Below are 26,133 nucleotides of genomic sequence, written 5' to 3'. Positions count from 1 at the left end.
GAAGGGCAGGTAGATTTGGGTGTCATCAGCAAAAAATCGAAATGACATGAAATGGGGGGATAGGATGGTTGGGTCAAGATATATTTTTTTAAGAAAGGGTTTAACAATTGCATGCTTTAGATGTTTTGGAACAGTCGCTGTAAGAAAATACTTATTTATTATAGCTAAAATACGTCGCCCTAACACAAGACAAGACAAGACAAAAAGACGAGAAAAGACAAAAAACTAAATAACAAGACAAGACAATATTTTCCATGTTAAAACAAACTAAATTTAACTAACAAAATAGTAATTAATCAAGCCAATATCAGTCAATCATTGGTATGAAAAAGCCTAAAATAAAGTTCTGTCCAGCAGTTGTGCAATGTTTAATGCTCACAAAAGAACGTCAGGCAGAATGCGTACTCCAAGCTCAAGATAAATGGGGCCAAGAGCAAGACAGAGCAGCTCAGTGCCCCGACACCACCCTGTGGAGACCTGGGGGCCAAACTTGGAGCTCTGACAAAGTCAAATTGGTCACAGACTTCTAAAAAGAGGTCTGAAAATCAGAATGGGTCTTAATGCGGGACAGAGTTACTTGTTACACACAAGGGGGAAAAAACAATACAAATCACAATGCAGAAAATTTCACAGAAGAGAAGAACATTTGCTAACTCTGATCTTGTTCTAACAGGCTCTGAAACTCCACTCTTCCAGTGAAACAAAGAGAACGAGTTTTCAGGACTTCACACACACACACTAACCTACGTCAACATAAAGATTTGTGAGCTAAGAGTACATTAACATTCTCTCTTAAATCATCAACTCGCCATAGAAAAGCTGAAAACCTTGTGTGAAATAACAGCCTCATAGTATTATCACACTATTAGTTTATTTGGCCAATAGATATTTTTAATACCAGGAGCTGCAGTAAGTATTTGCTGGAGTTATGTTGTAGTTTGATGTCCTTGTAAGGAGATCCCACTGTAAATTTCGACTCATTTCGTACAGTCACACGGGAAACGAAGACCTCAACTATGAAAACCATCCTGACCACCATAAGGCTTTGTACACTGCACCTGACCATGGATTATAGACTTTTAAATACTTATTTAAATATGAATAAATCATAATTAAATTCCTATTTATGAATTCAATTTGTTACATTTTTTGTCCTGGCAATGTGATTAACCTCATAAATACGCAAATAAAACATTCATCCATTCCAGGGTGAACACATTTGCAGTGTGAAATAGTGTACAACCCAGCCGTACGTTTACAGTTTACAATGACATTGTGCTAACAGTTTCAAGTGCAAAGAATGCAGATAAAGGAACAGGAGAGGAAAGGAAGTGTTGTAACTCTTCGGATGTTGTAAGTGGCACACGGCGCTTGAAATCTAATGAGTCAGCCGCAACCTCTTCCTCTTTCTAGACGCTCACCTCTCACCAGATCAAACTAGATGTCCTGACAAACAATGAGTCCACCACAACACCACAACTAAAGCTAACATTCGCACACAATTCCACATACCCTCTTTATCGACACGCACACATCTCTGCACAGCACAGCTCAATGGGTTGAACTAATTATTCATCGAACACATTCTATTTATTACACAGCAGCCTCAAGATGCAGATTTGGTTATTTCATGCAGCAAATGCGCGGAAAACTAATTGGTGTAAGATTTACTTTGAAACCATTTTCACTCAGGAATGGATAGTAAATTTCACGAATAATTACAAAGAAACAACAAGCATGAGTTGGTGAAATTTTTAAATAGATAGTCTTGGCAAATGTAATTTACGCAATTTACATGACGAGAAGCTGAAGTTTCTGTCATGCCAGTGTTTGCTAATAACATTGACACATGACACTTTGGTGACTTCTGAGCTAACATGTGCCACATCAAGAGCTGGCATTAAAAAGCAGAAGCATCCTGTGCCCGTGGTTACAGCCAGCCTCAATACAACAGCCCCTGTCCTGCAGCTTAAGGGGAATTAAAAGGTCACGACCTCTGGAGATAACAGGGAAAATGTTAACTGTAACTGTTACAGTAACAGCAAGTCTGAGCTAGCGAATAAATAAAGAAAATGATTTTATTAGGTTAGGAAGACTAAAGGGGCCTTTCCTGCTGGCAGTTGGGAAACAGTGGCCACGTCGGCCTCTTTTCCCATTTATAGTGCATGAACTCCTCACATGCCATCTCATGATCATCAGTACACAGTGTGTTTCTAGTCATCATTAACTGTACTAGTCCTGAAGCTTCATGGTGTCTTACATAGGTGCTTATATATAGGATCAACATGTGAAGAGAATTTAAATTCAATTTAGCCGGTGGCAAAGTGCTAACCGCTCCACATTGCCACCAAAACACAGCAAAAGAAACAGAAGCAGTAGTGGCAGGCCTCCAGACTGCGAACAAATTGACTACATTTTGTTAGAGGTCGCACTGGTGCCACCACAATGTTGCCCAACTGATAAGAGCTGGCATTTCCATTACATATGAGATTAAACGGCAAGCGAAACTAATTTAAAACGAAACCGCGCAACTCGCTTTAGCTTCACAGACCGTTTATTATTCATCTCAGGGTTCATACAACCTTTTGAGAGTGAAATTCAAGCACTTTTCAGGGTCTTTCAAGTGCTTCACACTTTTTCTAGCAGTATAATGTTATTTCTAATGTGATGATTTGTAAAACAAAAAGTTTAACAATGTAAGACAACTAACCCTTTGTGGCAAACAAGCACTTGTATTTAAAAAAAGAATGTAAATTACCACTATAACCAGTAGATGGCAGCAGAGGAGCACTTTTTGACTTATTAACCATTTCCACTAGGGGTGCACTGAAATTTCGGCCACTGAAAATGTTCGGCCGAAAAATGGCATTATCGGTTTCGGGCCGAAATAAAAAAAACAGCCGAAAAGGTAAACCGAAAATGAATGTCATCCGCCCCTCCCATCCGTGCGCAAGCGCTTGGGTTTCAAGCGAGCTGTTATCACGTGTCTATCAAAGATTAAGCATGTCAGTGGTATGGAAGTATTTTAAAGTTTCAGATGAGGACACCAAAGTTGCAATATGTAACATTTGTTCTGCAAAAATCTCAAGAGGGGGTGCGGTGCGGTGCCAAAGAACTTTTCGACAACAGGTTTGATACACCACCTGAAATCACGACATCCAATTGAACATGAGGAGTACCGCAAAACAACATTGGTTAAAACTAGTATACGTTTTTTAAAAGAAGCCATTTTCGGCTTCAGTTTCGGATTTTCGGCCAAGTACATCCTACATTTTCGGTTTCGGTTTCAGCCCGGAATTTTCATTTCGGTGCATCACTAATTTCCAGTCCCTAAAATATGGAAAAAAGTAGGAAGTCACAAAGTCTCATGAAAAACAAAAACCTTTCTTGTCAAATTGTGACGGAATTACACAGAAAGAAAGTGAAGAGCGCTTCTTTTATAATCACTGAAGCTGTTGGTCAGACTTCAGTATGATACTAGAAAACAAGGAGTAGGAGCAGATTAAAATTTTCCCAATAAAATTACGTTTTTGCACATTACTGTTGATAATAAAAGTTAATTTTATCTGCATATCAATTCAAGCTCAGTGATATTATTAGTGCAAAACAATAGGAATTTTATGATTAAATTAACTTTATGATAAATTTTCCCCTAGCGCTACCAAATCAGGTGCTGCTGGTGCCACAATCTGTAGAACATAGTGGCACCGGTGCTACTGCTCTCAAATGTTAGTCTGGAGCCCTGAATGGTCTACGAAAGTAAGAGTTTAAAATAAGAGGGAGCTACCTCAAAGAACCAATGAGAAAAGGAAGTGGTTTTACTGAAGAGCAACCGCAGCAGAGCAGCGGCCCACCAGGAACTGGCTACGCTTTGGTCTTAAATCACTGCAAACACACATAACAGCCCTTAAACGCAACACAGAGCTGCACTTGTAGCTTCTCTTCCACTCTGTCACATGACTTAAACGATCACGTTTGTTTGCTGGTCACAGCATGAGCCTCAGCAGAAACACTTGCACTGCAAACAAACCCAAAAACAGTATCTTCAGCGGTTAGCCACTAGTATGCACATTACTGTTAATATTACATTGAATTATGTTATCATATTATTTTAATTTCATTATCATAATCGTAAACACATATTGGTTTGTAGCGCAAATAGTTTATTGCACTTTGTTACTCTTCAAGTTATTTATCTATAGCGGCTAATGAATCAGAAACACATTCAAAGAAGATAGCTTACTTCTGCAGTGCAAAATAAGATGGATATTGTGTACACTGCTCAGTATGCAGTACACTAAGCATTCTGTACCAAACATAGCCCATGTTTCTGCAATGTTCATGCATGATCACTACAGCACACCACCATGGTGACCATGAATCAATCCTTATTGGACTGAAACCTGCAGCTTTCTGGAAACCAGCCCAGATCCACTAGGCTGTGCAACCTCCATCCCTTTAAAAAAGAAAAAGAAAAAAGAGGTAGCCACTTGTTTTCTAAAAGCAGTATCAAAACCAACAGGCTTGAGAGAACTACCACAGAGAACCCCCAACCTGGCATCAAGCGTGAGAAACTCAGAGATCTCCTGAGGGCAAGAAACTTAACCCAGGAGAGGGGGAGGGAGAGAGAGTGAGAGAGAGAGAGAGAGAGAGAGAGAGAGAGAGAGAGAGAGAGAGAGAGAGAGAGAGAGAGAGAGAGAGAGAGAGAGAGAGAGAGAGAGAGAGAGTGAATGTGCAAATGTTTGCTTTATATTTAAATATATGAGTCAAACTTTAGTCTATGGAGCTGGGAGGAGCTTTGCAGAAACACGTGCAACCAAATAAACTGCTGGAGATATGAGTAAGCTGCTCTGTGCTATTAAAGATGAGAGGAAAACTCCCTTACACACACACAAACAGAATGAATGTCTGTCTGCTTGTCTGTTTTTAGATCTAAATCTTACTTTCCTCTAACTTTATCCAGATGCCATGGCTGACTGGCCATGAATCATGTGACTTATCACTCCCTCCCTCTTCTTCTGACTTCTCCTTTCTGTCTTCCTAGCTTCCCAGCAGTCTTTGTCTCTTAATGAACATCTCTGGATCTCTTGTTTTCCATCCATCTCTGCTGTTCCGTGAGCTTTAATGGGCCGAGACTAGCCAGGGCGGAAGCGTGTGTGCGCGCGCGCTTTTGAGGAGTGACAGAAAATTAGAAGAACATCTTCAAAACATGATGAAAACAGATGCTGTCTGTAAATACAAAAAATGTCAAAACATGCTTTGTGGAACGTAGTAATTATTATTATCTTAAATTAGGCTAATCTAAAAAAAAAAGATGGGTTTTTATAAATTGGTGTGTGTTTGTGGAAGGGAAAGGACAGAAGACAAGAGGCGAAGAAAGGAGAGAACAGAGCAGAAGAGACCAGATGAGATGTGAGGAGAGCAGAACAGAGACTTCACATGCTGTAAACAACTCCAGCAAGGACCAGCATAATTCTCTCAAGTATTAAACACAAAAAGCATTGTCAGTGAAGAAAAGAAAACACACAAATAAGGCTAAACATCATGATATATGGGTATAACCAGGACCAGACAGAGTCTGCAGACATGTTTCTGCACTGATTTTGGAGGGAAAATCTCTGGAATGAATTTAAAGTTGGTAAAATGCAATAGACGGTGTACTTCACCCTTACTGGTAGCATTGTCAAATTAGTAAAAATGTAATTTGTCATCATTTACTCGCCCTCATGTTGTTTCAAACCTGTATGTCTAACACAAAAGAAGAATTTGCCAACCAAACAGTTTTGACTTCTATATTTTCTCAACATGAGGGACAATAAATGGTGATAGAATGTTCATTTTTGGGTGAAATAACCCTTTAATAAAAAGGAAACTTTGTAAATTATGAGGGGGTTCCAATTCCAATTCCAATTCTGTCTGGACCTGGATACAACAAACAGTATTCATCAGTATCTCTCAGGACATCACTTGATTTGAAGTAACCAAAATGAACAAACCACATCATAGCACTCTTCAATCCATTAACACACAAATAAACCACCACAAAAACACCCCAAACACAAACAGCAATGAGAGAAAAAGAATGTCCAGTTACCAGAATGTCCATCATGGCTTGGCGGAGGGCAGCCTACTAGTCTTAAAATCCTCAATGATGTTAAATGCCTGGACACATGCATGTCATCCCCCCGCAGGCCGCGGACCTCTCCTTCACACACAAACACATATAGCACAGGCCGGAGTGCACAGGAACACACAAACAGGGCAACAGTAAGACACAGACACACACAAATAGGGAGAGAGAGAGAACGGTGAGGGGGAAAAGAGAGAAAGACTTTATATTAGTCACATCAAGCAAATGCTCACAGTTAAATCTATGACTGTGTTTTATGAATTAAGCTAATTTAGCCAGGCATGTTCATTCAAATAGCCTACTAAAATGAGCATATGGTGGCAGAAACGTTGTTGAAATGAAAACATCTGCAAACAAATTCACCATTGTATGAGATTTAACGAAGAATATAACACATCCATCGTTCCATTTTACAAACTGCTTGTCCTATGTCCATTCCCGCCACCCTAACTCCTCCTCCACATTTACGCTACTGTTCAAAAGTCTGGGGTCGGGAAGATTTTCCAATGTTTTTGAAAGAAGTCTCTTAGGCTCACTAAGGGTGCATTTATTTGATCAAATACAGTAAAACGGTGTTAAAAATTACTTTTATTTGATTTAATAACCTCTATTTTGACTATGTATTAAAATGTCATTTATTCCTGTGATGGCAAAGCTGAATTTTCAGTTTCATTACCCTTCAGAAATCATTCTAATATGTTGATTTGCTGCTCAAGCAACATTTCTTATTAGCAATGGTGAAAACAGTTGTGCTGATTAATATTTGTATGGGAACCATGATATAGTTTTTCAGGATTATTTGATGAATAGAAAGCATTTATTTGAAATGGAAAACGTTTGTTACATTGTAAATGGTTTAACTGTCACGTTTAATTTAATTGAATGCATCCTTGCTGAATAAAATTATTTTAAAAAATCTTACAGACCCCAAACTTTTCACGGTAGTGTATAATAATAGTATACTAAATTCAGATATGTTCTGATTTGTTGTGACCGTGTCAAGCAGCTTCCTCATATTCATTGTGGACAAACAAAGAACTTGCTACTGGAAGCTCATGTCACGTTTTGTCACTCTGGTTGGTCTTACTCTTAGTTTGGTGACAGAACCCTGACACTCATGTATCGTCGTGTATTTGTGTGAGTGTGGAGCTTTGAGTGTGTGCACTCTCTTCAGGTATGTGTTGTGAATGTGGAGCTTGGTGCCTGGATCCCTGTCTAGTTCAGTTTTGGTTCAATGTCGGGGTCGGGACATTCATGCTCCATGTTTTGTCTTTTGTTGTGAGCACTCGGGTTGAGTGTACCCTCTAGGGTGACCACCATCAAATCAAAACAAACCAAATGTGGGACGATTACTAAGTTTGTGTGGGACAATGTGGGACATGTTACCGACACTAAAACATAACCTGAAACTGTTATATAATGTGTATCTAAGTTAATAAAACCTTTTGTATTCTGCCTTTCAGCTGATAAAAATACTTTGTTCTTTAGAAAACCTTTGAAAATACTGTTCCTCCCAGAAAACACTATTACTTCACAATGTAACATAACATGTCTTTATTTTAAATGTCATTTCAATTCAACATCACTGAGCCCAAAGGCAGATAACTATTTTTGAAACAGTTCTGACCAAGTCCAACTAAAATCCAACAAAATAAATAATGAGCAAATAAAATATAAAACAACATGAAATTAGTTCATTGACAGTTAATTTATATGATACATTAAGAATAGAACCAATTTACCAAATTATCCAGTAGTTTTCTGACAGGGAACACAACGAATCACCTCTCCACATTTTGATTGACAGCCGTCACAACCTACTAGTCACCGTGTTTACTCCTTTCTTTTCAACCATTGGATAGAATTTAAAAAACGGCTGTTGTATTTGTGTAAGGAGGGATGTTACTTCTGACGAAGCGCTGTTAAATATAGGTCAAAAACTACGCCAGAAAAATAAAATATAAAATGCTTTCTTAAAAGGGCAAAAAATAAAATGCTTTCTTAAAAAGGCAAAAGAACACATGCATGTTTTCTTAGTATGATAGTTAAAAACCAACAGACGGATGATGAAGAAATGCAGGACATTTTCTCAATATGCGTCATGCGGGACAAGGGGTGAAAATGCTGTTCAGTACAATGCAAAGCGGGACAGGTGGTCACCCTAGTTCCCTCCCTCACTATGTGCTCTGGTATGTTTTTGTTACACCTGAAGTTTATGTTCTTGTGTTCCTGTTCTTGTATTAAGTTTGATATCAGCACACAGTTTCTGTGATGTTTGTTTCTATGTGCCATACCTCCCCTGTCTAATGCTGCCTTCAGTATTATCATAAATACAAATCTTCTAGTTGAAAATTGAAAATCTAGCCCTCTCTGGATGTATTTAAAACAGGGAAACTTAAACATCTTAATGTTAAAGTAGCCTATACATACATGAATAACCATTTTAAGCATATTGTGTGTTTTACACAGTGTAAATGTTTTTAAAAATAGCATGTTCTTGACCAAAATTCGTGAGTCGTCAGCAATTTGGCTATGTAGATCAGTCAGGGCCTGAATTTCTGCATGGGATTCCAGGTATAATTTTGTGCCTAATTTTACTCATTTAAAAAAAAAAAAAACTCTTAGAATTCAAGAAATTCCAGTATACATTTATGCACTATTGCATGTTGGTTGAATTAGTCATTTAATCCACACAGATTATCAAATCAAAATATTAATTTAAAAACTTTCTGTGATACGCAATTTCAAAATAAGTGTACTTAATGTTTATCAAACAAACAACAAAAGAAAAACTACTCAGTGCTCTTGACTGAATTTTTGTAAATGTAATTGTTTTATATATTTGATTACTTTATTCAATTTCTATAGCTTTTCTGTACCTAAATACTACTGTTAGACCTACCTAAATATATGTATGTGTGTATATATATATATATATATATATATATATATATATATATATATATATATATATATATATATATATATATATATATATATATATATATATTATATATATCTTTATTCTATTGTATTTATTTAGTATTTATTTGACTGTTTACTTGTCTTTTTTTGTAAATTCAAATTTTTAAATCAGGCTTCTTTGTGCTGCAAATATTTAGGTGAGATAATTGTAATAAAAAAATAAAATAAAATAAAAATGTCTAAAAAAGCCTAATCCCTCAAGCACACCTGACAGTTCATCTCATCATCTCAGGTTATTTAGCTAACATGTTTATCTTAATTTGATCATTATCTTAATACGAGTGTTCTTGAATCGCCTGACCAGTGAATTTCCATTATTTTCCATTACTTTTATATTTATGATTGGTAATTATACTGACTGAAGACATTTCCATGACCCTTCAATCAGCTTTTTATGATTTAATCCATGTCCATGACTTTTCCAGGCCTGTAAATTACACTTTTGAAATTCTCTGGTATTTCTAGGTTTTCCAGGGCCAATGTGAACCCTGGGAATGAAGTACAGTCTGTTCAATGGGTTTCATCTTAATGTCACAGGTCAGGTCTGTTTTTCACAAGCAACATTTTCTGGAGTTTCTCTTCCACTGAACTGTATTCAAAAAGCTCTGGTAAAATGTGTTTTCAATGTTTTGTTGGCTAATCTATTTACATCAACATACTCATCAGCCTTGTTTTCACATCGAATCAAATATGGCACCTACTGTACAGAAAATCACACAAATGACATGAGATCAAATCTATTCTTCTAAACGTCCAAGTCCAATAACTTTTGAGAACTCTAACTTAACCAATATTAAAGTTTACTAAATCCATGCATCGCTAAACTTGTGTCCTGTCTTCTCACGTTAAATAAAGATCTGCCAAGAATCAGCCACAAATCATAAAAAAAATCAGCCCCAGATGTTCAGCCAGCTGCCACGATCCTGTGCCACCCTCAGATACACACAGATGTGCGCTAAAAGGTCAATCAGTGCATAAGATATGACCAAACATGAAAACGCTCTGCTTTTATTATATATTTATTACCATATTTGATTAATATTAATGTTTCTAATAGTACTTCCACAAACACTACTGTTAATGCCATTAGAAAAAGTACAAATATAATGTTACTGCCCTCAATATTCTTATTAAAACTATGAACTTTTAATAGAACTACAGATCGGGTAGACTGATACTTACATGGTTCCAGGTTTTGGGGGTTAGATAATATCTCTGGACTGTCAGCTAACCTCTACTAGATCATCCGGACAGGGGTTTGTGACTAGGAACTTAAAGGCACTGCTGAGTCTGCTATGGCCAAAATCTCCTACTTCCCTTTTAACTCTGTGAAGGAGAGAGGAGGAAGGGGAGCTACACATGAAAAGAGGAAACGTTCAACAGAAGACTGGGGAAGAAAAGCGGACATTGGCGAGGACATGCGTAAGAAAAAGCAGAGATGGAAAGCAAAAACATGAGCGCTCAAAGTAGGAGGGAGGGAATGGTCTTTGCTAGCCAGCCTCTCTACGGACACAATGTGATATTCCAGTGATGTATGTATCATGAAATGGAATTTGGAAACTTGAAACGTTGTAACTAAACAAGTTTTCCATAGCAAAGAGTTAAAAGAACTGTTTGACCCACAATGAATATTCTGTCATCATTTACTCACCCTCATGTTGTTCCAAACCTGTGACTTTCGTTCCTCTGTGGAATATAAAAGAAGATATTTTGAAGACCGTGCTGGTTGCTCTTTTCAATGCAGTTACATAGAATGGAGGAAGATTTCCATTATCAATGTTAAAATTTCATAAAAGTTGTTTGGTAACACTTTAGTATGTGGAACACATATTCACCATTATACTTTTGCCTCAATAAACTCCTAATTTACAGCTTATTAGTAGTTAGTAAGGTAGTTTTTGTAGTGTTTAAGTTTAGGTATTAAGAGATGTAGAATAAGGTAATGCAGAATAAGGCATTAATATGTGCTTTATAGGCACTAATAAACAGCCAATACCCTGGTAATATGCATGCTAATAAGCAACTAGTTAATAGTAAGAATTGAACCCTAAGATGAAGTGTTACCAGTTTTTAGTTACCAGTCTACATACAAAAGGTTCGTGAGAGGAACTAAAATTATCATTATTTGAGATAATTAAGATTATAATATTCCCCTCAAGTGAGCTGTTAAGTTGAGACCCACTGTAATTGAATCAACTGAGTCAGAATTCTGAATCCAATTTGTAAATGAATCTTTCAGACTCATTTTGTGAATTAAATCAACTGATTCATCGAAATTATCCGTTTAAAATGAACGACTGGTTCATTAATCAAAATGTTACTACATTTCTCACGAATACATTAAGAAGAACGGAGTAGGGTTTTCACTGAATAATGACTTAAATTTCAGTCTATTTCTCACACAAAGGAATTATATGACTTCAGAACACTTGCAATATTTGTATGAACAACTTTATGGCACTTTTATGGAGTTTTTGACCTTGTTGACGCTTGAAAGCTGCATGGAAAATAGCTACCAGTATGAAATCATACTGTTTTAGAAAGACATGAGGTGGGTGAGTAAATATTTTGCGAGACATGATGGATTGGGCATGGAGAATGTGATAATCACATCCATGTAAAATTAGTGTAAAGAGAGAAATAGAAACAGGAAGTATAAGAAAAGTGACAGAAAAGAGGGTGATTGTGAAAGAGACAGAGGACAAGAGGAGGAAAGAGGAGTGTGGTGAAAGAAAAAGAGAGAGAGCAAAAGAAAGAAAGAGAGTGATATGGCACCAAAATGACAAGAAACTCAAGCTTCCTCCTTAAACTCAGTTTTTCTTACAGCAACACCGGGCTAATCTATTGGAGACTTTTCCATCAGACCAAAACATGAATGGCGCAATGAACTCAAGTTGTTTGTGTACACAACTTGAATTCTTCGCCTCTCAACTGTTGGGTCGTGACCCAAAAATGTGTTCTGTTCAGGGTCTGATAGGGTTACGGACAGCGGGGATATAAACAATGCTAAATGCAAATAGTAAAGTGCAACATAATCCTGCATAGTTAGATACAGCTTGTATTTTGCTGCATATTCATCTTTCATTTGCTAGAGTCAAAAGAAGCATGACCTCATCCTTGAAAACCATGAACAAAAAAACTACTTTGTCAGGGATGGGTGCTGATTGATCCCCTCACTGAAAGTCTGTAAAAACTAGGCATATGTATCAAGTATTACTCCAACTTATCAAAATTATTTTGACAAGCAAGGAGTTCAAGTCGGGGCTTGGTTTTGCTCAGCAATGACACTGGCATTGTGTTTCATCACTAAACAAGCAGCATCATGAAAAACATTCTTGGGTCGTTCCTGGACAGCATTCGTCCCTTTATCCACTTTCTGACAATGTATCAACCTAATCCTTCCCTTTTCAACCATTTTATCTTTATTGATAATCCAGTTTTACACGTAATGCTCGTCAATAAAACCAATAAAACACTTTTACAAGACCTAACTAATTTATCATTTAACTGACACTTTTATTCAAAGAAACGACATATTACATAGACAGTCTTCCTATTGAAGCCAAAAGCACAATGGCGGTTAGCGTGCGATTTGAGCCTACAATTTGTCATGCCCATCATTCACAAAGTTCAACACATCAGAAGAGTAATTTATTGACGAATTGACTATACTAGTCGTTCTGTGTGTTAAGATAAGATTAATGCAATAGAAAGATGTGTTTACTGTCTGTTTATCTTAGCACTCTTAGCAACACATTTTATCGCATTTGAATTTGAAATCGAAAGAGAAAATCAACACAGAGAAAATACAAAGTTTTTCATCCAATCAAATGTCCTAAAGGATGAGAATGTCCTGCCCCCTAATCCCACCTTCAAATGAAGAATGAAACAACACTTTCAGACCTCTATTCAAGCAATCCCCTATAGCAACAACAACTCACAGAAGCTACTGTCTCATAAAGCCAGTGTTTAACTTCAGCTTACTGTATATAATGTAAAACTGCCACCTTTGCAATTTGCAATGGCAAAACACTTCGTTTTAAAAGGAGCTGTGTTTGCTAAGCGGTGTTCTGATTGAATTAGTGCTTCAGAGAGGACGAGTAGCCCCTTATGAACCCTGCGCAACCCTGAAGGCCCTGAATAAGGGAATCGTTTATTCAGGATTCTGCTCCAGTGACTGGTCACATTGCTTTTCTATTTTCTCTGGTTTTGTTCATTCAGGAACTGCTGTTGAATAATGCCTATACAGCAGACAGAATTAGTTTTTTTCTCTCTTGCAATAGGATGTGGTTTAATATCTATCTCTGCAAACCACCACGGAACTGCACTTTTCAACACATTTGACAAAAATGTGTAAAATGCAAAGACAATGCACATTTTTTCATCATTAAATCTAAATCTTTCTGCGCTGTTCTAAATACGAGTAAATAGACAGAAAACTTGTCAGAGCATGATTTCCTGTCTACTTTACATGCCTTTGTAAATAAAAAAAGTGACGGAAGCACTACTCCGGCTGAAGAAGAGAACAGCGTAACAATCCCATAAAATCAAAACTTTAGTATAGTCCATGTCTATAAACTTTGAAGACATCTATATGCACACATCTAAAAGTTAATAAAAATAATCAACCTTTTAGACCTTAGGTCTGAATTGAATGTGGTAAAATGCAGGGCTGCATGTAAACTTTTTTTGAACACAGCACTGGTGCTACAGTTTTGTAGCACAAGCCACAGAGTTATAGCAGAAAACGCCTGATATGATTTCTGAAAACCACCATAAATAATGCAGTTCATCATACATGTAAAATAAATATGTTATCACTCACATCAATCGCCGTCGTTTAGGAGTGGGCAATGTGACCAAAATATGTTTTTTTCTTACAGTGTATTTAGTTATGTTGTTTTATCTTATGCCACTGTTTTGGACTTTATGGACCAAAATAAATTAAATATATGTGAATAGATGTCTCATAAAATTATGGTTAATAAAGAGCCCATTTTTCTTGTGCATGGTGCTCTCAAGAACATTATTTGTATTTATTATTTTATACTATAGTATTGTACTTGAATATATCTGCATAATATATCTGTATTCCTAATGTTTTTATTATTAATCTGTATAGGCTATTTTTATTCTGTTCATTTATTTTATATTTTTATCCTCAATATATCCACATCTTTTTCTGTAATTAATTGTGATTAAAAACATTGGCGATTTTAATATTTTAATATTGTAATAATTTCACAGTTACTCTCCAAATTGATGTAGAAACAACTTAAAGACAGTATAACAAATTTAAATATTTGTTGTAATGGCATCTTTTTATGAATGAAGGCCAGTATCACTGATACTAATAATGCTACTGATGTCTCTGACATTTTTTTTTTACATTAATGATAGACATTCAACATTACAACATAATTGAAATATATCACTTTCAACATTTATTATGCTTTAAAAAATAACAACTTTTAATTTAAGTGAACTTAAAACAATCTTCACATAAACCCGTTATAATAAAATCTCATATTTACCTGTGGCCTTCCGACCTGTCTAACAGGTAACAGGAATAAATTTAAATAAATATAAATTTTATAGATTAATCCTTATTAAAGCTACAATTTTCTCTGTTACCTTTGTTCTTTGATTAACATTAATGATTTGGTTTATTAGGCTGCTGTCACTTTAAGATCTGCCTGTCATGCTTTACTCTTTAAGTTCATTAAGACATTATTTAACTCACTTAAGACTGCTCTTATGAGAATCCTTGGAAAAACTGACATTTTGGTATAATTCTGTGTTCGATTGTTCGATTTGCGCTTCATCTGGCATGTTGTCTGTGTGTAAAATTATGATACAGATGCTGCGTTAATTGTGTTAAATATTTTTAATGTGTTAAACTGAAAATAAATAAAATAAACGCACGCATTAACGTGTTAATTTTGACATCCCTACTATAAACACATCCGAGGTGTAAGTCAAAACAAGGCTTGAGTAAGTGTGCCTGTGAGTACAGGGAGTGAAAGCAGAGCACTGCAATACTACAAACAACAAACGGCTCTGTCTCACACACATGCAAAACTGTTTCAAGTGTGCTACGGTGCTAAATTTCGTTTTTTTTTTGTAGCTGTACAGCCCTGAATGTACTGTGAAATATGTAAAAAAAAAAAAAAAAAAAAAAACATTAACAAAAATGAACTTCTTTCTCTCCAGTTGTTTTTTGGGCAGCACACCAAAACATAAAACATGAAAGAGTAGTCCGATTCATGAACAAATAACAGATTATTTTAAAGTCGCAATAAAACAACAAATTCTATAGAGAAAATGACTGCATTACAGATTTTTGTCCAATCAAATACCACCTGCAACTGCCTAGTATAATAGCAAAGCATAGTGCATGGCTCGCTGCGACATAACTAAAGTGTATTGCCAATTTCTTAAAAAAAGAGAGAGATTTATTTTACTTAAACTTCAATGGGAAATTCATCAATAAAGAACAGGGTCCTAAAATCACCAGCAATAATAATCTCTAGTTAAATTTGGTTTAGCTAGTTTTCAAGGTCTTTATTCCCTGACTAGATTGGTCATGGGCACTCTATCTCTTCACATTTTAGGACACAACCTAACACTTTTTTACTTTCTCAGTTTGTGTAAGTCCACTTGGGGTTCAGAGTATTTTCCCCCCACATTAATTGCACACATATCTAGTACAACCATGTGGTTTTGGTTCATTAATACAGTGTATACTTTTTTTCTTGATTTACCCCGAAAGAATGGAAGTGAAATGTGACAACATGCCATGCTATTGTAACATGACCACATGACAGCTTAAAATGATCTAATCAAAACAATATAAAAGACAAACCGAAATATTTTGTCAATACAATACAATTATCAACTTTTTCAAATTAAATAATGGCATTTTTTAATAATTAAAAATAAACTAATGTTTGAGTATGACACAAACACACTGTAAAACACAGCTTACACAGCATAGTTCAAAACATCATAATAATCAATAACTTCTGAACATTGACATTTGTCATTATTCACTTTTTTCTCATGGTTTCTCCCAAAAAATCATAAAAGTATAGAATATAATGGCATATTTCTAGGGGCTCATTGTAACCCCACCTGCACAACAGGGATTTAACTCAACTGTTAAATAACAGATATAAGATTAAAATAATATCAGATTTGTCTAATTTTAAATAAACACAACAAATAGACATGACAAAAATATTTACTTTTGCCATGGTTAGTTAAATGTTCAGTGATATCTTCCAAAGACTCAATTTTTCTCAAGAAGGTTTTAATATGACAACTATACACTAGGTTTTGTCATGCTGGCATGTGTGGAAAGTTTTAAACCATGTGTTTTACAAGTACAACTAACCCTGCGTTGTTGTTCCCCGCTCACCCCTGTATGGTTTAATTAATGCCAAATGCACCAAGAAACAATGCAAACACAATGTTCTCTGTGAATGTGCGGAACAAATGAAGTATGCTCACTAAACCTGATTCCTGGTAAAGCAGAGATGCTGAAGATATCAAAGCAGCTGGGCTTTGACTGGCATGCCCACGTGGAAGCTTACTTGGTGTTTCAAAACATGTCATTCTTTTAGCTAAATATAGAACTTGTTGTTGTCACCACAAACTAAGAAGGCTACATGCACTATGATGATTAGGGTGAATTCAGGACACTTTTTACCATTGAGGTGACTGGGAAAATGTGTCCCAATCAACCTCTGTTTGATTTCGTCAAGTAATAGACATGCCTGTGGTGTGGTCAACAACAAAAAACCCAGGCTTGACTTCCTCAGAGAAATCAAAAGGTCACGTATAGTCATTAATTGGACATTAATATATCTTAACCTCGGGAATTCTCTATCTGACGTCAGAGCTGCACGAGCGCTGTGTGTCTCCCCTCCATTTCTGCAGCGACACGCGCGAACGCGTTCAAAGCTCGCCGCCACGCGACACCGCGGGCCCCGCCCCCCGATCGCGACGTGAACGCGCTCACAGAATTCATTCACCCGAAGGTCCCGCGCGTGCATCGCGAACGCGCTTTACTACACAGCCAGCTAAAGGGGGAAAGAACATCTTTCGAGACTAAAAAGACTCGCGAACACGCACACAAAGGCGCGCGGGGTTTATTCTCATTGGTTACGTAAAATATGCGGTTAATTGATAGAAAGACAGAAGTAGAAATACGGCAGTGACAGATGATAACTTGAGCTTTATCCTCCCCCACTTCCTAGATGTCTGAATTGAAAATATCCCCCTCATACAACGCTATAATCCGTGCATTAGCTTTCACTCTCCGATGAACTGAAATAGCCCAAACCAGCATTGTATTACGGGTAGAGATTTAACACATCGACTGTGGTGAAACCATAGCGTGTTATGCAAATATTGTTTTTGTGAGGAAAAATCAAACCCGTAATGCCCGTGACACACACAAACACACCGGGCGCAAGACTACTACATGGGGCTCACAAAATACATCTTACAGCAGATGACAACTTAGCCCTCCAACCACATATCTATCCCATCCTGATGAAGCGAAACGGGAGACGCGAAAATAAGCGGTATTCCCTCCTCGACTGCGAATAAGCGCTGTACATACATTCATATACACAGTCTCAAATACATTCAACCGCTCTATTTCTAGGAAAGCTTCGTTTTCACCAAGCCACAGAAGTAAGTTCCTGCCCATAAGACTGTACAAAAACACAAATGTAGAGAAAGAAGATTGGATTTACGGAGGACGACTCATTCTTCGGGAGAGAAAAAAAACGGAAAAGAACCCACCATCCACTGACAAACTCAACGTTTATGCTGTTGAAAAACGCCAACGATGACAATACTTACAATTTTGGCATTAAAATGATCTGGAGGGCGGTAGCCGTTTCGTTTTCTGAAGCACGCCCGTTTGTTTTTGCCTGTTTTGTGTGTAAAATACAGTATCTTTTTTTCCTCCAATGTTCCAGCTTGAGAATCGACACCCTTACGGAGGCAGGCTGGGGACGAATTGCGCATGCGCTTATTTAGACAGTTCTACTCAGTCGATTGACGAAGGACTTCCTCAGTAATTGTCATTTCCAGCGGAACTTTTCAAGTTCATCAGCCCATAATCAGGCAGTTGAAATAGTGGCCTACACAATAAAGTAACAAAATAAAACTGTTTGTTTAACGAGCACTAAACCTTTGGGACTTCAGTCATAGAATAACGCTGACTATGCCTTGCATTACCTGAATTTTATGTAGCCTACCATATTATTACAATCATTTCCCTTTCGTGTATTCTCTCATATATAACCCTAACATTCACATAACCTCTACCCAACTTAAATATGTGATTGTTTTATATGTATAATGGTTTATTGACCACAGGTTTATTGAGGCTGTAAACTATATAGAACTTATATTAATTTAGTCATCATTATTTCATAGATTATAATCATGTTTTCAGAGAAATCTTGTAAATATCCAGCAGGGGGCGCCAAACACTAAGAAGAACAACGAGTCACAAAAATCCCTCAACAGCATTTCTGCAAGATTCTTGAAGATATATAAAAAATCATTAGCAAAGAGATGCAACGCAAATGGGTTAATATGCACGTGTTGTTACTTTAAATGATCTAGGTTCGTTTTAATGCAAAATTCGACGTGCTTTCACTGATAGCTATAGTGCAGCGTTGCTTCAGCAGACTATTGTGAATCATCTGAGGCGTCTCTTGATTAAAACTCCACTGTTCAACAGTTACAGGGAAGGCCTAATAGGAAATGGCTGAGGGTTACGAGGGGACACCTATGCGACGACCACTTGGTGTCAGTAAAGCTCTCTGCCTCACTGTAGGGCTGAACCCCCACGTACACCATTAAGAAGTCCGCAGTTTGATTTAGCATATGATTAAATGCTTTCCCCTCCTAAAAGCACCTATGTTGCTGCTGAGCATTTAGTTAAGCACAATAAGAATGTCTTTAAAAAGCTATTCCTTTTAGGTATAATTAATGATAGCCTATGTTGTTAAGGCTACAGGCAATTTTCTCTCCCCACCTTCAAGTAGAAGCTCAGCTAATTGTGTTATCTGCTTCCTGTCATCTTCTGCTTCACCCCCATCTATAATCTAAGAGACATGAAATTGACCAATCTTTCACCCTCCCTCCTCTCTAATTACAATGCATAATGACTTTAAGCCATAATTAGGTTGATTTCTGACTTTGTTTACTTCTCTCTGATGCAGAGAACCAACATGTTCACTCAGTGTAAAAATATGAGTGTAATTCTCAACTAGCGTCACACATAAAGCACTTTGGCACACTACACCGGTTATTAGCTCCCTTTCTGTCATAACGTTAGCAATCTGCAAGGTGAATAGGGCAGTTCTATTACTCGGACACCATACTCATGCATAGCCCCAGACTTACCATCCGCTCACAGTCTGACGCTGCCAGATTCACCCTCCGATTCTTTACAGACACTTCACACACACACACACACACACACACACACACACACACACACACACACACACACACACACACACACACACACACACACACACACACACACACACACACACAAAAGCCATGCTGCCAGTAATCTGTGTTTGACTGATACTGACATGGCAAGCTGCCCTGTTCTTTACTCTCACTTCTATTTGCTGGTAATGTCAGTTTGGGCTTTTTTTTGTGTGTGTGTTTGTGTGTGTGTGCTTCAGCTGAAGACTTTCATTTTTGTCGTTCTCGATCATGATCTGCTGAGATGGGATTACTACTGAACATTCAGTCTCCACTTTGGCATCCTCCTTTGGTTTCCAAAACCCACTTTGGAGATATAGCAGAACTATGAAATATGATACAATAAGATCAGAGGTTCAGACCTCTGGTTATTGCAAGTGTTGCACAGTGGATTTAATACAACAGTCTTAGTCCTCTATATATTGCTGAACAAAATTAAGGATACATTACTATATCGGTACCATATTGGTTACCAGTCAATCTATGTATTTTCCATTTAGATTACCTTTGCTGTCTTAACCGGTTTTGTTATCATTAACTAAAAGTATTAAAAATTAATTGAAATAAAGCTGAAATAAAATATAAATATTAGATGAAAAACTAGTAAGCATAAAGGAAAATTGGAAATGTTGCCTAACTGAAATACGTTTAAGTATACTAAACAAGTAAAACTGTAATAAAAAATAAAGCTAAATTGAAATATTTAAAAATATATATATTTAAAAATAATAGAAAATACTTAAACAACTACAAAATTACTAAAATTATAATGAAAACTAGTATATTATAATGTATATTATAATGTTGTGATTCACTTGTAGCTTACTTTATTTCTTAATAAATAGTAATATTTGTCATTTATCAATTACTATAACATGAAAATAATTTTCGGCTTATTGGTATAATTTTTTAATCAGTACATCCCTAAACATAAAGGCTTTATTGGTCATTGATAGTATGGTAATGCAACATTAGCTACAATTTCCGGCAATGCACATTTCTGGATATCGCATAAAATACCACTAGATGGAAAAAGATTGGATTCTAAAAATGCGCATAAAACACATTTACTGTTCATATCTTATATGCTCAGAAACCAATGTTTATTGATTAGATTTTTAAGAAAGTCCAATCAAACACACTTATTAGGATTTGGCATACAAGGCCCCATAGGCTGCATGCATTTTGAGTCTCAAAGCATTGAGAACATATTTTCTTTCTGTCTTCAGTCATCTGTTGATGGTCAGGCCCTTCTCATCCACTAGGATTTCTTCAACTCTTCGTCTCTAAACAGAACCCAAAAACAGATAAGCAGCAGAAAATGTTGAATATTTTATTTGAAAAGTTCATGTTCTTAAAAATGCCGTACCAAGTTTATTTATATGAACATTTATTCATGTAGCAGACGCTTATTCCAAAGCAACTTACAAATGAGGAACGCTACAACATAAAAGTTTCATAAGCAGTTGAATTAAAGGGATAGTTTATACAACGATGCAAATTCTGTTTTCATTTACTCATCCGCATGTCATTCCGAACATGTATGGTTTTGTTTCTTCTGCAGAACACAAAAGATATTTTAGAATGTTTTGTATGTACAATGAAAGTCAGTGAGGTCCAAAACAACGACTCAGATTCAGAGTTATTGTCATTAACTAAAACTAAAATTATTAAAAACATTTGTGTTTATTGCAATAAAATAAAATATAAATAATAGATGGAAAAACTTTTTTGTGTAATTAAATGTATAAACGTTGCCTTGGTAACTCACTAAAGTTCAGTCAAATAAATATCTAGCTCAGTAATGAAACTCTAGTGGGTGCAGGCTGATAGTTTCTTTACATGCAGTCTACAAGCAATCACATCATTACCACATGGCACAAGCTGATAGGCCTCTGATGATCCTGCAGCCAATGAGATTGCTTGCTAACATTTAAATAGTCTGGTTCATTGTTTGCTGTAAGGTAGTCCTGCAGCGTATTATTAGAGTTCCTCTGAAATCCTCCACCTCCCCAGCTCCACCTGCCTAGATCTGCCTAGAGATTTATGTATATCTATTTATGCAGCAGCAGCAGATCTTACGTGCTCACAGCAGCGAGTCTGTGTATCTATTAGCAATAACAAGTCAATACTTGCTCTGCATCAGCAGTAATAATCTACTGCAGCAGCATAGCAGATCTAGTCAGCCAAGACCAAATACAATAGCATTGCTATATTAAATAACATGCTACAACTATTCAGAGAGCTGTCATGATTGAACTAAAATTAATAACTAGGAATAAATGAAAACTAAAACTGAACTTAAACTAAAATAAAAAATAAACCCAAATAATAATATAAAAATGCACATAAAATCACATTTTTAAACTACAATTAAAATGAACACTGAAAATATAAAAGCTAATTTAAAATATTAATAAAAAGCTAATAGTATATAAATAATACTGAAACAACACTGCTTTCATTGTTTGGGCATCAAAAACCACTAAGATATTATTAAAAATATATTTTGTGTTCCTCAAGAAAAGAAAAAGAGTCAGGTTTGGAACGTGGAACATGAGGATAAATCAGTGTTGCCAAGTCTACGTTTTCCCCGCGGAATTGGGCTACTTTTGTAGCACAGACCTGGCAACCCTGTCTCATTTTTGGGTGAACTATTCCTTTAAGTGAAAAAAAAAGAACCTGTATGCGCTTACATAGGCCTTTTGCATTAAAATATAATCACTTGAACTAAACAGTTTTAAATTTTGTGAAGCCAACGGCAAATGGAGATGTCAAGTATTGATTTACAGATCAATAAATCATGCATGTTTGATTTGAGTGTGCTCTTTTTTAACAGCTCAATCTGAGTCCCTGTACACACTGAATGTCATGATTCAGTAATGTCAATTCCATCAATGTAGGGTCTCGCATGGCAGCAGTTTGACCAAGTCTGCCGATGTTACACAGATGACACGTGGCACTGCATTGACATTTTACTTCTAAAGATAGCATGACTTTGAAAGGACAGTCAGATTAGGACCCCTGTTGTCATGATTCTTATGAACTTTTTTTTGAAGAAGAAAAAGAAGAAGAACCCTTCAGGGTGAAATAAAGGCTGAGACAAAACATAAGCAGTCACGTAAATATCCGCCTGCTGAGGGGAGATAATTGGAACACGTCCCTTCACCTGTTAGAATATGTGGAGATCTGGAGCACTCTCTCTCTCTCTCCAGTCATGCTTATTTAGGAGATAGCATCAGGACTGTGACGGTCGATGAGAAATTGTCAACTGGGGGGCTGCTTAATGTTATTACGGCATTACAGCAGTGGGAAAAAGGAAATGAAGCAAAGATCAGACTCCCTCTGATCCTACTTCTGTTGTTGAGTAGGCATCGAAGAACATTTTGGGGCCAGACTCGTACATTTCCCTGAGCTCCATTTATACTGGTAATAAAAGAAAAGTATTGGGTAGCCTATCTATGAGATTTGATACGTTTTAAGCAAAAATAGCCACCTGTAATTGGTCCATGCAGTCAGTGTGGTTTATCTTCCTCTCTCTCACAGAGAGTAAATGCTCCAGGCTGTACGCCCTCTGTGCGTTAGGCTGGCATGAAATCATTAAGTTAATTTCCTGCTCCTGAAAATTTGCAAAGGAGAGAGATTAGACTTTTAGGCAAGCGTTGAGGAAAATGCTCTATTGAGTATCCTTCCAAAGAACTAGATGAGATTTATATCATTAAAATGTTCACACTTGTGTAAATCCAGAGGGTCATGTAATGCGTTTTGATTAATGGTGAATTTTTTTTAACCCCAAATAAATCACATGAAATTACTGTCAAATTATTTTCTCAAAGTTGTACATTTGGAAAAATATTATTTCCTTCCGTATTGTGACAAATGAGTGTAACAGATTATCAGAAAAAAAACTGGAGAAAAACTTCCCAGAAGTCCCACGTATGCCACCAGAGAGAAGTCTGTCATTTCACCAGGTGACATTTTGAGTCATGTACAGTAAGAGCAATAACATGCATTTATAAAATAGAAAGGGTGAAATTTAATTTCATGGCAACTTTAAATGAGATGAAGACTCCAGTCTTATAACCTAATACATTTATTTTACATGTTTATGACTTCACAGTGATATAAATAAAATGAATAAATGAATCATGGATGACTATGTAGCCATGGCCAAAAGTATTGTCAGTGACATAAATGTAGTGTTTCGCAAAGTTTGCTGCTTTAGTATTTGTAGTGATGTCAAATCGATTAATCGTATCCAAAATAAAAGTTTGTGTTTACATAATATATATGTGTGTACTGTGTATAATTATTATACAGTATCAATACACACACATTCATATACTTAAGAAATATTTGCATGTTTATACTGTATATACTTATATAATTTTTATGTTATATTATATATTCATAATAATTATACGAAGTACACATATATATGTTATGTAAACACAAAACTTTATTTTGGATGCGCTTAATCACGATTAATCGATTTGACAGTCCTAATTTGTAGATTATTTTTTCATATGTTTTCTATGGTGGAAAACAATTATAAGTATTTCATAAGTTTTAAAGGCTTTATTTGCAAAAATATTCAATATATGTAAAGACTCAACATTTACAGTATTGACCCTTCTTTTTCATAACTTCTGCGATTCGCTCTGGCATGGATACCAGCTTCTGGGCTAAATCCGGACTGATGGTGATCCATTCCTGCCTTATTAGTGTTCGGAGTTGATCACAATTTGTGGACTTCTGCTTGTTCACTCACCTTTTGAGGATTGGCCCACAGGTTGGGATTAAGCCACGGATCCAAAATTTCAATGTAATGATCTCCGAGCCACATCATTATCACTCTTGCTTTGACACATGGTGCTCCATCATGCTGAAAAATGCTTGGATCTTCACCAAAATGCTCCTGGTTCTTTGAGAGAAGTTGCTCTTGCTGGAGGCTTTGATATACTATTCTTTATTCATGTCAGTGTTTTGGGCAGAGTTGTGAGAAAGCCCAGAGAGTTTACCTTTTCTTACCTGGACAATCGATTTTCCATTTGTCTCAAAGAGTCAGAAGTGAAAGAAATATCTTTGCACCAGTCTTCTGCTGTCCAATCCTTGTATTTCCTGCAGAATTTAAGTCCTTTATGTTTTTTTCTTGGAGAGAAGTGGCTTCTTTGCTGCCCTTCTTGACACCAGGCCATTGTCCACAAGTCTTCACCTCACTGTGTGTAATGTGCTAACACCCACCTGCTGCCAATACTGAGCAAGCTCTGCACTGGTGGGGACACCATTCCATAGCTGACACCTCAGGAGGAGACGTCCTAGCACTTGCTGGACACCCTGAAGTCTTCTTCACTGCAGTTGAACATCTCTCCTTGAAATTCTTGATGATCCGGTAAATGGTTCTTTCAGGCGTAATATACTTTTTGCAGTGATTTCTTTGCATGTGAGGCCATTTTAATGCAAAGCGAAAATAGCTGGCAAATCTTTCTTTGGGGGTAACCATTGCATAAGAGTAACACGAGAACACAATGATTGGAAGCACTTCTTCCCTCCTTTTATAGCAATCAGTCTGCTCTTATAATCCAAACAGAATGATAGAGTAATTTCACCTGACTTGTTCACAGACTCACACTTTCCTTTGTGCTGATGATATGATTAGTAAAGTGATGTTAACTGGTCATTTTGTGCCAGTGGAAAAACAGTGAAATTTGGGTTTTTGAGATAAAGTTATTTCTTTTTGTTTGGCAAATGAAGCTTTGTGTACTTATTTAAGATGCATCTGATCATTTTGCACACTAATATAAAAACAACGTGAATCAACACCACAACAACTGAAGGTGCAAAGATTGCAAAACACAAAATTAGTCACTGCCAATACTTCTGGCCAGGGCAACGTAAAGACTAATATACTGAGTGCACCTTTAAATAAATAAATGCATAAAAAAACCTGCCTTTAGGTCTTGATAGTGTAGTCTCAGTTGTCTAACACGATTCCCCGCCTCTGCGGCTTTTAATTGTGCTGTGAGTTGAGCTGACCGCTCGGCAGCAGCGGTGGGTTTGCAGACCTGACAGGATTTTTGATGATTTAGATGCGCGCACACGCGCTGTCTCGCCTCTGCCATCCATCTTTGTGTTTGTTTAGACGGCTCATTATAGGCTTCTTGACGAGCTCTCTGCTGAGGGCACATCTTCACAGAAATACTGTTCCGTGATTTTTGTCCTGCCATCTTTCACTTCCACAACAGGGTGCAATTATAAGCTATATAGGCCTACAACAATTTATTTTAATGTTAAATTAGCTTTTGCAAGTTGACAAGAATATACAACCCAAATCAGAAAAAGTTGGGACAGTATGGAAAGCGCAAAAAAAAAAAAAAAAGAAGTGATTTCTAAATTTACTTTGACTTGTATTTCATTGCAGACGATATGAACACAACATTTTTCATGTTTTGTCTGGTCAACTTCATGTAATTTGTAAATATGCATCCTTT

At 36.6% G+C, this 26,133-nt stretch overlaps 1 protein-coding gene across 6 annotated transcripts in view; it reads right to left on the bottom strand.

Moving 5' to 3' along the window:
• The window catches only part of rgs19 (regulator of G protein signaling 19), a 52,179-nt gene extending 34,039 nt beyond the window's left edge, over positions 1-18,140 (bottom strand). The window contains exons 1-4 of one of the 6 annotated variants that reach the window (XM_079801982.1): positions 17,990-18,135; positions 10,767-10,801; positions 10,298-10,441; positions 6,095-6,205 (exon numbers count right to left, since the gene is read on the bottom strand). In XM_079801982.1, coding sequence (XP_079658108.1) covers positions 6,095-6,109 — 15 coding nt within the window. In that variant the 5' untranslated portion in view covers positions 6,110-6,205; positions 10,298-10,441; positions 10,767-10,801; positions 17,990-18,135. Of the gene's footprint in view, positions 1-6,094; positions 6,206-10,297; positions 10,442-10,766; positions 10,802-17,989 lie in introns of those variants that run through there. The other 5 variants (XM_079801983.1, XM_079801987.1, XM_079801984.1 and 2 more) reach the window with 5 other exon arrangements.
• Between the last annotated feature and the right edge of the window lie 7,993 nt (positions 18,141-26,133).

This window comes from Gobio gobio, assembly GCF_949357685.1.
Source record: "Gobio gobio genome assembly, chromosome: 21".
In the NCBI taxonomy this organism is placed as follows: Eukaryota; Metazoa; Chordata; class Actinopteri; order Cypriniformes; family Gobionidae; genus Gobio; species Gobio gobio.
The sequence above is the reverse complement of the archived record's forward strand: the minus strand, read 5'-3'. Positions and strand labels throughout refer to the sequence as shown.